At 43.8% G+C, this 13921-nt stretch overlaps 1 protein-coding gene across 2 annotated transcripts in view; it reads right to left on the reverse strand.

The window, feature by feature from the left end:
• The window catches only part of Vwf (von Willebrand factor), a 161098-nt gene extending 147684 nt beyond the window's left edge, over nt 1-13414 (reverse strand). The window contains exons 1-5 of one of the 2 annotated variants that reach the window (XM_046424111.2): nt 13137-13414; nt 12163-12217; nt 10645-10809; nt 3388-3490; nt 2888-3096 (exon numbers count right to left, since the gene is read on the reverse strand). In XM_046424111.2, the coding sequence (XP_046280067.1) occupies nt 2888-3096; nt 3388-3490; nt 10645-10809; nt 12163-12217; nt 13137-13394 (790 nt within the window). In that variant the 5' untranslated portion in view covers nt 13395-13414. Of the gene's footprint in view, nt 1-2887; nt 3097-3387; nt 3491-7524; nt 9424-10644; nt 10810-12162; nt 12218-13136 lie in introns of those variants that run through there. The other variant, XM_046424112.2, reaches the window with a different exon arrangement.
• Between the last annotated feature and the right edge of the window lie 507 nt (nt 13415-13921).

A 13921-nucleotide genomic window follows, 5' to 3' on the forward strand; every position in this document is an offset into this window, starting at 1 on the left:
AATAAATAAACAAATAAAGACATTTTTAAAAAATGAGATTGCTTCACACCATTAGGATGGCTACCATTAAAATAAGAGTTGTCAAAGATATGCACTGTTGATGGGAATGTAGAATAGTGCAGCTGTTGTGAAAAGCAATGGAGTGAGTGCTTCTGCAAAATATTAGAATTGCTATATGATCCAGTTATTCCATTTGTGGGTACACATCCAAAGGAATTGAAAGATGAGTCTTCAAAACGCATTTTTACACCCATTTTTTACCAGCATTAGACACAATAGTCAAAAGGTGGAAGCAACTCAAATGTCCATCAATAGATTAATGAATAAATATGATGGAATATTATACAGCCATAAAAGGAAGGAAATTCTGACACATAGTTCAACATGAATGAACCTTGAGGACATTAAGCTAAGTGAAATAGCCCATCCACAAAAATCCAAATGCTGCATATGAGTATCTAAACTTGTATGAGTCATATGAACACACAGTAGAATGGACTGGGGGAAGGTGAGCACAGGGAGTTGTTAAATGAGCGTGGAGTTTCAAATTCATAAGATGAAAAGGTTTTGGAGATTGGTTGTGCAACAATGTGAATATTAAAACTACTGAGCTGTTCATTTAACATTGGTTAAGATCGGTAAATTTTATGTGTACTTTATCATAATTATTAAAACTATGAGCTTTAAAAAAACATAAAAATAAACAAATAAAATAAAGGCATTGTGCCCATCTACAACTACAAAAAAAATTTAAATGGTTAAGATAGTTTGTTATGTGTATTGTACTATAATTAAATTTGAGGGACATCTGTGCCTTCATTCATAATTCCCCAACAAATAAACAAAGTATTCTTTGGTGAATAGATAACCAAATTTAGGTACTACTCTTCAGCAATAAATAGGAACAAGCTATTGATACGCTCAACATGATGAATCTCTAATGGATTATGTTAATGAGAAGAAGCCAGACTTAGAAGGCTTAATATCATATTATTGTGTTTATAAAAAATTTGGAAAAAATCAAAACTATAGGAACACGGGAGAAAAAAAAGGTCAGTGATTACCAGGGGCTAAGAATTGTGGGTAAGTTCGACTACAAAAGGACATGAGGCATTTGAGTAGTACATACTGAAAGGGTGAATTTCACTGCCTGCAAATTATACCTTAATAGCCATTTTTAAAACATATAATAAATCCAGCTTCCTGCAACTTTTATGAGACACATCTAAAACAAAATCACACAAAACAATTGAAAGTACAAAAAAAAAGAGATATCAAACAACCACTAGCCACATAAAAAAGTAGAGTATCAATATTAATATCAGGTTTCAAGGCAAAAGTCATTGTTAAAAATGAAAGGAAGTCTAGTAGAGTACAGGAAGGAGAATACAGGAGGAGATGGAAGGAAGGAGGGAAAGGGGGGAGATCATGATCTGAAATCAATTTCCATGCATGGATGAGTTGTCAAAATGAGCCCAACTCCTATGTATAACTATAAAGGGCTAATTAAAATACATAAATAATGGGTTCATTATGTAAAGGAGCAATTCACTAGAAAGACGTAATATTTCTAAAAGTTAATAGCAAACACTCAAAACGTATAAAGCAAAATTTGACAGAATTACAAGAAATTGACATAACTTACCAACATTGTAAAAAATATATATACATCTCTCTTAGTAACTGGTAGATGAAGCAGACAAAAAGTAGTAAACATATAGAAGATTTTAACATCACAATTAACAAACCTAATTCAACAAACAAATATGGACTCCTTCACCAATCAGAAAATACATTATTTTTGAGCATAGATAGAACAATTTTAAGAAAAGATCAAGTACTAGCTACAAATAAGCCTCCACAAGTTGCTAATTTAATTTAGAAATCAATTTTGTTACCAAAAATTTACCTTAAAAATTCTAAACATTTGGAAATTTAAAACACACTATAGGTTAAAAAGAGCTTAAAATGGAAAGTAGGAAAATGTATTTTACTAAACAAAAATGAAACTGTGTTATATATTAAAATAATTGGTGTGGTGCAGCTAAAGTGATATTTAAAGGAAAACTGATAGCCTAAAGTTTACATATTGGATAATAAAAAGTTTGAGAAATCAGTGCTAGAGAAGATAAAAACAAACGACCTTATTATTTTTCACTCAACTGTTTTCTCTGCATGTTTTCCCCTTAATCAGAAGGTAGATACATGATAATGAAGAGATTAATTTATATACAAAGGTTGTTTTTACAAGGGAATATCACTAACTGAATGTTTATGGAATTAAAATTGTTAAAAAGATTAGTAGTGATTTCACATCTATATTATCTTCTGTTGCTCACAAGCATACATAAGCTAGGCTTTTGGTGTTTTTGTAGGGATTGAACCCAGGAGAGCTTTACCACTGAACTATAGCCCCTGTCTTTTTTTTAAGACAGAGTCTTGCTGAAGCTGGCCTAAAACTTGTGATCCTCCTGCCTCAGCCTCCAGAGTCTCTTGGATTACAGGTATGTACCACCGTGTCTAGATAACTAGCCTTTCTGGACAGTGTGGAGGCTCACTCTATAGATTTCATCTATTTAATCGTAGTGGGTTCAGAAGGGTCTACTCAAACCTTCCAGTATTTTCCAACCATCTACCACATGTGATTCCCCCATTTCTATGGGGAATTCAAAGTTGAACAAAGACGGGTTTAGAGGCTCCAAGTTGTAGGTTGACCAGCGTGTCTAGGCACTGAGGTGAAATATTAACAGAGCAGACTGGCAAAATAAATTGAGGTGAGGTCATGACGAGGCGTGAATGCCAGGGGAGGAGTATCAGTGAGAGTTTGTAAGTAGGGAGGTAAAAAGCATAACCACACTTTAGGGAAATGGAGCCCAGAAAACCTTACCTTCTTGGGTCCTAAAGTCATCTTCAGCAAAGATGTTAAAGTCACCACACAGCCCACAGGTCTTGTTGAAGTGTCTGTCTGACAGCAGGACTTGAAAGTTGCCGCTGCCATCGATCCTGGCCACAAAACCATAGTCCTCACTGGTCAGCTTGTAGTACCCAGCCTCAGTCTCCAGATACAGCCCTTTAGACGCATAGGGCATGGAGATTCTGGAAAGTAGAGGACATGTTCAGTATTGGGCTTCTCGTGCATTTTCAGGACATCTCTCTACCCTTCCAAGCCCACGCTACGAGGTTCAGAGGATGGCACAAAGGGAATGAGGTTCTAGCTCATTCACTTTTTGAGGCTGAGGCTGAGGCTCTCGCCCAGCCCTGCTACTCACTTCTGAGTACGTTTTCTTCCTCTCCCTGGGCCCCAGCTTCTTCATCTGAAACACGAGGGCTTGTGCCAGGGAATCCCCAGGGTCCTTTCAAATTGGACATTCTGCACTTGTGACTTACCTTTGGTCCCCCTGCATCACAGTACCATTGACAAACAAATGGATGTCAAAAAATTCCCCAAGATACACAGAGAGTCTCACTCTCTTGCCATTTTGGAAGTCCCCTAAAAGAGAAAAGAGGAGTAGTAGCGATTATAACCCCCCACAAAAAATAATAAATGTATTAATAATATTACCTCTATAATCTTATCTCAGTGGAAAATTCCCCCCAAAAAAGACCTTTAAAATGGGCAACAGAAATCTCCTTTTAAATCTCATTTATTCACTCATCTTTCCATTCATCTAAAAATTCTTATGGAGTGCCTTCTGGATACATAGATCTCAATGGACTCTTACACTTCACAAAAGAAAAATATAAAAGCGTGATCACTTCACAGTGACCTCAATGATGACTACTAGAGACCTTTTCACAATCTAGATATAAAGATTAGAAAAGCATGCAGCAATTGATCACACTGTCAAGTAGCAAACAGAAGCAACAGTCCAGGTTATTGGTAATAGGTATTCTAAAATAATGTCATTTAAAATGTTATCTTGGGGGCTGGGGGTATATCTCAGTGGCAGAGCACTTACCTAGCATGCACAAAGCCCTGTGTTCCATCCCCAGAATTTAATTAATTAATTAAGTATCAATCTTAGGCGAGCCCAAATCAGAATCTCTGAGCTGTTTGTTTAAAATGGAGATTCATGAGCCCCACCTCAATTTACCACATTTGATTCTCTAGAAATTCAGAGACAGTGTAGATAAATTGCACCCACAGTGCAGAGAATCTTAGTAAGGATTCAATAAACGATGGGTATTGCCATTAGAGATGTTTGAATGGTCAAACACATCATAAAATAGTCTCTGTCAATGGTCTTATTGTGAGGGACAAACACAGGGACAAGGGTAAGGGCAGTTGGCATGAAAGACAGAAAACTGGTGAGACATTTTCCATAGCGTTATCAAGGCTTAAACTTCCACAGCTGGTCTCTGAGAACTGCTTCTTGGGCTGGGCCCTTGTTATCCAAAGACAATGGATTGGCCATAGGGATGAAGGAGCCCAGAGGGTCAGTTTAGAGTCTGAGTCTCAAGCCTTGGAGACTTAGAACTGGTGGAGGGAAGAGGGGAGATGGAGGGCAGTCAGTGAAGACAGAGGTCCAACATGGGGCACAGTGTCTTAGAGGTCCTGAAGGTATGGAACACAGGACCCATAATTTCCAGACTAGCCTTGGAAATGATGAAGAAATCGATCTTCTTCTAGGAGGAGCTGGGAGTGTGGGCTCCAGTTCCTCAGCAAAAGAAGAGGCCTGTGGAACCAAGCTCAGAAAACGGGAAGGTGTTGATTTGAGGTGTTGTTGCCATGACCGGGACCACTGGTAAGTCCAGTTAGGGAAGGTCTCCTCACTCCCAGGCAGAGAAGGTCCACAGACCACAGTCTGCAGAACTCCACACCATTGCTTGCCAGGAGAAAACCGAGGTGTCATATAGGTTAAAGGAATTTTGTCCTGTATTGAACAAAACATAAAGGAGACTATTGGTTTGGACTGAGACCAAACCAAAATGGAGTCACTCATGCTAAAGTTCTATGTCCACCAAACCAAAACTAAGGTGTTTCTCTGGCATTCTGGGAAAGCAGAATGTGGGGGGAGGCCGGCGGGGAGAAGCCAAATCCCTGAATGGGCCAGTTGTAGCTGCTTTAATCTCCACAAGCTAAGTAACTTTGAAAGAACCAATCCACTTTTATTCTCTATTTCTGCTTTCCCTAACCCTTCTGTCTATAAAATCAATTTCTTCTGCTCAGTTCTTAGGAACACTCATTGTAGTCTATGAAATGAAGTGTTACCTGATTCTAGAATTATAAATAGAGCCAATTAAGATCTTTAAACTAAATTTGTTGCAATTTAGTCCTTTCATACCTGTCTAAACTGGGGAGTCTGGCCCACTCTGCATTTTCTCTTAGAACAGTTTTTACAGCAAGCAGATCTTCAGAAGTCAAACAAACTTTCTGACAGCAGGAAATTAACCAATGAAAACCACCAGAACTGAAGTGGTAAATGGTAGGTGAATAGAGGAAATCAGTAACGATGGAATCCGAGTGGTGGGTATAACAATGTTGTATTCCTTCAACTTTTCTGTATGTTTAAAAATTTCCATAATACAATGGTAAAATTATTTATTTTAAATACTTTTATTTGTTAATAAACAAACAAACAAACAGGACAGCCTGGTAACAAACTCTGGTTTGCAATGCCTCCTAGGAGTCTTCTAGGTCCCTAGGCTTACATACAAGGTATACACATGCATACATGCACACACATGCATACACGCACACACATGCACACGCACACACACAGACCAAAGTCTGCAGAACTTTCACACATCTGCCCTTAGCACGTGCCATGAACTCTGAAATGTTATGATGTTTTCTATTCTTTTCTGTTTAGTTTTTGCAGTGCTGGTTAGGACCATGGCTTGTGACTCAGTTTGAAAAACACTGACCTAAGCTGACCCCATCTTACAGAAGGAGAAACTGAGGTTCAGACAGGATTCCACCCTCTCACTATTGACTTTTGGGGCTGGATACTTCTTTGTTGTGGGGGCCATCTGTGCATCCTGACCCCTACCATTGGATGCCAACAGCATGTCACCTAGTTATAATCACCCAAAATGTCTCCAGACACTGCCAAATGTCCTCCGAGGAAAAAAAAATCACCCCAACTGAGTGATTTTACACCTGAAGCAGAACCCACACCCAGATTTTCTGACTCCAAATCCAATCTCCTATTGCAACAAAGCTACCTAATGGGACATCTGACGGCTGTGGATTCAGTAAGTCACTAATGCACAGGAGAACTCCATATCAACCTCTGTTTTATTTACTTCTTTCCCTTACTGCAAATTATCTGTAGCCATTAGGAAAATGAACCATTAGAAATGGGCAGCAACTCCCACATTCCACAGACCTCCCTGTTTGGTCTTCCTATCACTGCTAGGTAAGGAAGAGTCTGTGTGTCCATCCAGGAGGAAAAACAACCAGCCAGGTCTCCCCAGGCTCCTGGCCCCTTGAACTCAGTGATGAGGGTGCTGAGGGAGCTAGTTGGCCCCCAACATGTGGGAGCAAGAGGCACCCTGTACTTTCTAAAGCAGGCCAGAAGCTAGAACTAGGGTCATACCTGGGGGTATCCTGGGTTGTAGTACATAACTCATTAATCTGCATCTCTAACAAACATTCCCCACCCCATGCCCATGATTCTGATGCAGGTCATCCTCTGTCCACACTTGGAGAACAATGATCTACTGAGACCATGCCATTCTGCTAACTCGGAAACTGAGGTTCCCCCTACAGAAATGACTCAGCCAGCGAGTAGTTGTTTTTGGCTCTCCCTGGGTTGATTTGGGAGGCAATCAAACCCTGCAGCCTTGGCTTAGGAAGAAGAGTCTCTATAACGCAGGAGGAACCAGGACTCTGTGAACTCTCTGGATCCTGGGCCCATTGACTAGAAAATGTGAGCTCTGGCCTGGAAGCCCAGAGCTGCTTGACCAGGAAGAGGAATCAAGGAAAGGCCCTCCCCTTCGCACCAGGTGGGCCTTCATGAAGAGACATAAACACTCTACCCAGGATGTGAACAAGATCCACAGGCACCCAGAGAGGAATGGGAATTATTTTCAATTTAGAGTTGAGGAAACAGGATGTCGTTGGGGAACAATGGAGCAGAAGATGATCATGGGCCTGTGAACTGAAACTGTACAGTCCAAGGTCTGGGTTCCTTCCCCTGACCCCAGGATGCTGCCTGCTTCAAGCTCCAGCACAGGCCCAGGCTCCACAGATTAGTCCCCTTCTTACACCCCCTCCTCCTACATTCACTCCAACATCAGAAAAAGTAGCCACAGAATTATTCTCAGGTTATCAGCACAATTTTGAGCATAAATGAAACCAACATACATTAAATAGCCTGGTTTAGGCCAACAACCTCCCAGAAAATTGACATTCAATAAGAGCAAATTGCTATAAGAAAACAATGACCCTGGATGGGGGCTGGGAGGGTGTCTTGCAATGAGCTTTTCGGAAATAGGTGGCCCTCTCCATCCCTTCAAATTGCCCCAGCCCCTGACACCCAGACATGGGTGGCTGGAGGCCAGGCCTCTGGTACAAACCTGCATGGACCGTGTTGTGGAAGATTCCCATAGCTGTCAACCTGCCATCCAGAGAAACGCCCTGAGAGCCTGGCGGCCTTGTGTCTCCGCACATGTACACAACAAGCTTCTGTGCATCTGGCTGCTTTCAATAACTCAGGTTCAGATAACACTTCACACTTGCAAATACTTTAATCTCACTTGAGCCTCACAGGCTCTGCATTTTAGAGAAGAGGAAATGAAGGCTGAGAGACACTCTGCCACTTCCCCAAGGGCACTCAGGGCAGAGAGGGAATGGAGTCGGCTCCAACTATAGCTCTTTCCATGCTTCCATTTCCTGCTGGAGGCAGAGCCTCCAAGGGATGGGGGTTATAAACCAGTCAGTAGGCATAAGTTGACATGCCGAGTGTTGGACAGGGCCAGTGTGGTCAAGGGGGCTAACAGGAAGAGGTACCTGAGTTTTCCTGCCTCTGAGGGCTCCTTAAGAGGAGAGGGCTCTTGAGGTGGGCTTACACAAGGGAAAAGGACTTTTCCAACATTCTGGCTGGGCTCCCTGAGCCCAGAATGTGGACTCTATGCCTGGTCCTAAGCTTTCATTATATACTGTTTACTAACCCGCCTCTGGGCTAGGGAGACCACAGCAGGACTGAGCTAAAGCTGATCATGGAGTCAAGACAGCAAGCCCCTCCAGGGTACCAGGTGTCACCCTCCCTGCAAACTTCACTCAGGGTGGAGACGTGTCATTATCTCTTCTTTCAAAACCTTCCTAACCCTCCATTCCCAACACACACCCCCAGAGTCATCTCAGTAAAGGGTCTGTACCATCTCCATAATGATCGTTAAAGTGCAGAAATCCACTCAAAATAAACACTGGAGCCACAGGAGGCTGGTGCATCCGAGCACCTTCCGCTTCCTGGTGGAGGAGGGGGCCCTTTTTCTTTTCAGCTGCTTTTCCGAGCCAGTCCCCAGGTGCTGCCTCTGAAGCAAACTTGGGTTCCAAAACCCAGTGTTCCATGTGGTGTCATGTCCCAGGGGATGTCTCTGGTCCTTTTTACCTCCTGCTTGGTTACCCTGCCTCCCACTTCCCTTCCTGGAAGGCACCAGTCCCTTTGATCCTACCCCACTGCAGAGACTCTACCTAACTCCTCCCAGCCGCTGAATGCAGCCAACTCACCCTCCATCAGACTTCAGGACCCTGCCCTGCAGCCTCACGGTGTCCCAGACTTACTTCATTCCTGGACTTCTCAAAGTTTGGTCTCTAGTCCAGCAGCAGCAATTAAGAAATTGTTAGCAAATAAAAATTTCATGCCCCATTCCAAATGTACTGAGTCAGAACTCTGGAGGTGGAGCCCAGCAACCTTGTAGTAGAGCCATCTAGGCGGTCACGATGCCGGCTACAGTGGAAACCACTCCACCACGGGTTCCGCCTAATGAGCACACATTCTTCCAGCCTCTCCTCTTTGGCTCATGCTGTCTCCACTGTGTGAAGCACCCTCCCCTGTGCTCTTCACCCAACCAAAGCCCCATTACCCAAGGATCCTCAAACGCCACCCACTCTTATAAACATCTTTCTTTGATACAACAGAGCACCTTGCTTCTTAGGTCCCCAACACCAGTAAATACTGACAGAAACCCCACGGAGCTAAGTGCCAGGAAACAAAGATGAGCAAGGCATAGCTTTTGTCTTTGAGGGACTCACAAAGAAATGGGAAGAATGGCAGGACGCTGAAGCCATGTTGTGATAGGGTATCTAGCAGATGCAGGGCAGGTGGCAGAGATAGCCCGAGGGAGCAGCTAAGAAGCAGGGGACACTTACAGACATGACCATGGTCAGCTCACTGAGCTCCCAAACACAGCCTACTGCATGCTGGGCACAGAGGACACTGCATGGATCCACTCCATGGCTGATGGAGTAATAACCCCAAGAGCCCTTCAACTTATACATCATGGAAGGGCCTAAGTGTAGCAAAAAGAATCTCTTCCTTGACAAAACTTGAGTCAGGTCCCACTGAACCATCTTCTAGACTAGTCCTGACCTTAGGGTCTGTCCTTGACTCACTTAGTCCTGACTGCCACTGGGTCAGTTTAGCCAAAATCTCTTACCTTCTATATATGATCAAATTCCTTATCCCCTAACCTCAGTATCTGATCACCCTGGCCTGCCTTCAGTAAGATTCCTGTCAAGTTGGTTTAGCAAAAAAAACCCTTACCCTGATATTTCCTCTGTCACTGACCCCCCACCCAACCTTCCTTGGATCTAAATTCCACTTTTCCTTGTATTTGGAGGTGGATTTGCAGTAGTGCCCCTTGAATGTAAGGTCTTTCTTACCGGCTTTAAGAAGTTTCATGAATTTTTCTTTAACAGCCTGGATCTGTGTCAGCTGCCACCTCAGCTCCCCAGAGAGGACCCGCTTTTGCTTGGCTTTGTAGCATCCCTTCCTCACACCTCACAGCTGATTGAGTCTTAGTATGGAAGTCACCAAATCATAATTCTTCATCAATGCCCCCAGCCCCACTCCCAGCCTTGGAAACTTCCCTCTCTCTTTAGTAGAGAGGAAACACCCTTCAAGGAGAAGCCCAAGATTAAATCCAGCTCCTCCTTTTATTTTCTGTCAGGCTTTGGGGAGAATTATACAGCATCCTTGGGCCTTGGTTCTTCATTTGTAAAACAGGGGTGACATTATTGACATTCTAGAGCTGTTGTGGGACCCAGAGAGAACATGGGGGCAGAACCGGGGCATTTCTAAGAACAAGAGATGTGCAACATAAGCTAGAAATTCTGAATTCCACAAGCCACCGAGAAAATTATTATTTCCTGTTTCAAGGAATTTTATGTATTCCAAAGTTCCTTCTAGATCTTCATTTTTCTTGATGCTTTGTAGCTCCTGAGGCACTGCCTGGACCTGTTGGCTGCAACCACTAAAGAAGCCCAAAGCTTCTCTCTATTCCACCAGGCTCCCTAGGAGAGAGACTGGAGAAGCCAAGGGAAGCCAGGTGTCATAGAAAGGGCACTCCCCACCATACTCTCAGCAGTGATGTTTGAGTTCAGGCATGTCTGAGAATTGGAACCCTCCCTGCATGCCAGGGCTGAGCACAGCTGGCCCCTTCTCTGAATTCCTGCCCTCAGTGCCCGGTACTTACCAAGAATCGAGAAAGAGTGTTCCTGGCAGTCCCCGGCCAGGAGGTAACTGCACACTCCTGCAAAGCTATACATGTTCTCATCAAAGGTGTTGATGAAGTCACTTCCAAAGAGGCTGCACCGAGCCATGGATGGCCGGCCACTAGCCCTTTCTCTGCAGAGGGTGTCTAGATGGAAAGGACAGGGTGAGCAAAATTGGAACCATCATCCCAAATCTCTCCAATCTCTTGAGGCTACATCTGAGGGAAACTGGGCTGTGGGGAGGTATTTTCCATCCCAAATAAGAATAAAGCTATTGCTTTCAGTCCTGGAATATGGCCCAGAACTCGTGGCAGTAATGGAGGAACATTTTTTCAGGAAATCTACTCATTTTAATGACTTAATTACTTACTGATTTCAAATGTAATAATACCCATTATAGAATATTTGGAGAATACAGAAGAAAACACAAAGAAGTTAAAAATTATCTGTGATCTTACATTCAGCAATAACTAGAGTAAGCGTTTGCCTTTTTGTTCTACTTTATAGCATATATACAGTTGTGATTTATTACAAATTTGTGATCATCCTGTGCAAAACCATTTACAAACCATGTTTATTTCTCAATATATTGTAAAGAATTTGTTGTGCCATTGTATATATTTCTAAAATGTGATTTTTAGTGGCTACTTCACATTCTACATCTAAATGTATATAGGGTAACCTCTTATTATTTGGTTCTTAGCATTTTCTCAAATATTTTACTCATAAAGAGATTGCAATGAACATCTTTCTACATATCTACTATTATATTTTGAGCAGATTAAACTTTAGACAGATCAGATTGTGTGCCTGTCAGAGTTGTGAAATGGTAAAAGTTCTCTGAAGAGCTGACCCCCTCACTAACACACCACCTACCTGGCAGAAACATGCAGAGAGCATGATAAATGTACATTTCATTCCAAACTAACCTGTGGGGAGCAGACTGGATGCTACTAACCTGAGCTGTCTAAATGGAGACACTGCAGGTCAAAAGTCCTTCCCTGCCATTCACAATCTCAAAATTTCAGCAAGGGAAGAAAAATAGTATAATAGGAAGAGAGCAGACCAGGAACCCAAGAAAAATGATCTCTGGTTTTGGCTCTGCATGACTTTAAAGCAATAATTTCTCCTCTCTGACCCTTGGTCTCTTCATCTATACCATAAAACGTTCACTCTATAATTCCTTCTGAAACTAACCCTCTATCTAAGGATTTAATTCCCTCTTCCCCATCCTGTGCTTCCATCATATAGGATGGTTCTGTGCATGCTTATCCTTTCTACAAGAGGAAGGCACTTGCAGGCATCTGGTCTCTGAAGAATACAAGTCAGAGGCAGGGGGTTCTGCAGAACCTTCATAGGAGGCAACCAGTGACTCTGAAAGGCCCACTATGCGTCTAACATGGGACTCACACAAAGGTGACCTGCAGACACACCTGCTGATTCCTAGAAGGGGATTACTCCAAATGACCCTGGGGCAGGAGTGAGGACTTAGTACCTACCTGAAAATGTAAAGACCAGAGCAAGCAGCACCCTTACAAGTCTGGCAGGAATCATCTGCAGAGAAGCAAGAGAAATAAACTGTTCTTACTTCCCATAAGATGGCTGCTGGTATAAGCTACTAACAATGCATAAAGTAGGAAAAATAATTTCTTAAAGCAAGGAAAGAACTGATCACCATTGGTCCCATTTCTCATTTGAACATGGGTTATTAGTCCCAAAACTTCCCCCGGGCCAGTGCCAGGCCCAAGAGTAACAATTCCTTGGACCCACACCTCTGAGCACCCTTCCCCAGACAACAGTCTCAGGGCCAAAACAGAAGCGGGAAGCACTGTCAACTCATCTTGGTTCCTGCAGGGCATCCTGACCTCTCATGTCCCTGTACCTTGCTCCAGTAGCCAGGAGTAGAGGCACACCCAAGTCCTTCCACTCTTGGCAGAAATGGGGAAACTGGAACTGTCTTACACTTCCATTGCTACCACAGGCATCCAGAGAAGGTGCAGGAACTGCCAATCAATTGCTTACTGATCACTGGTCCTGGGCCATGAGAGCCTCCAGAGCAGAGGCACACTCACCTCCATCCCCAGAGCCTGGCAAGGTGCCAGCACCCTGAACATGCTCATTAATGTTTGCTGAATTCAACTGATAAATGGACCCTATCAGCCCTGGGTCCCTGAAAATTGGTCCTTCCCAATGCACAGGTGTATTGTACCTCAGAGGTGAGGGCAAAGATTGGTCCAGGCTTGTCTGAGTAAAAACTACAAAGTAAAACCCAATTGCATGAAGAAAAGCAGCCACAGGATACCCAGAGGCAAGAAGACAAAGAGGCTTTAGGATAGTCCAGTCTTTGAATTGCCTTCCAAACAAAAACCTTTCTAGTCCAGAGATGGAGAAACCCAGCCAGGGTCCCAGGGCAGGGATCAGCCCTGCATCTTTCTCCCACAACTGCATCAGCTCTCCTTCCAAAAGATCATACCTTTGCCTGCAAATAGGAGCTGCAGGTGTCTCCAAGATCCCTTAGGAAACTCAGCCGCTGCTCAGTGGTGCCACCACCCCTAGGCCATTCTCCCAGCAGCTGCTGAGGCTGGATGGATCTGCTGCAGCTCTGGCCTGTGTTGCTGTTAAGTAGTCCAGGGGCTACAGAGTCCCCTGCAGCCAGGGGAGATAAAGCCCAAGCTGTGACGTTCACCAACCACCCCCTCTTCCCCACCACAATAGCTGTGAGCTGCCACATCAGGGCCCTGGCCTCCTTTTAATTACCAAAGGGAAACAATGACAGGAAATAGTATTAGAAATACCTCCAGGATGATAAGGCTTTGAACAGCTCAGAGGGAGACCTCCTGGAAGCTGCCTTCATGAGCTTCCTTGCCCTCCCCGAACACCCCCCACTCCCCAGCCCCATGCTTGGTCCCTAGGACTCCCAAGTGCCCACGCAGACAGACCTAACCAGGAGTACTGGTGTCCCCAGGACAGACTGATCCAGCCAGGGAGAAAATCAGGCTAGATCAACAGGGCTTCTGGACCTGGCTTCCAGGGCCGAGACTCCAGAGAATTTTGAAAAACACCTCAACCTGAGCCAACTTAGCTGCTGAGCGGGAGGAAGGAACGCGTTAACACTTCCTGTCCACCCAGGTATGAACCATCCAGCTGGGGCGCTCAACAAAAACAGTCCCTCTGGGTCCTGGCCAGCGTTTAATGGACAGGTTAAAGATGAAGGTCCTGGTCACAAGACCAGGCCTTTGTAAAATAATGGGTGTGGAA

This window comes from Marmota monax, unplaced genomic scaffold (assembly GCF_021218885.2).
Source record: "Marmota monax isolate L192 unplaced genomic scaffold, Marmota_monax_Labrador192_F-V1.1 WCK01_AAM20220418_F8-fsc00186, whole genome shotgun sequence".
NCBI lineage: Eukaryota > Metazoa > Chordata > Mammalia > Rodentia > Sciuridae > Marmota > Marmota monax.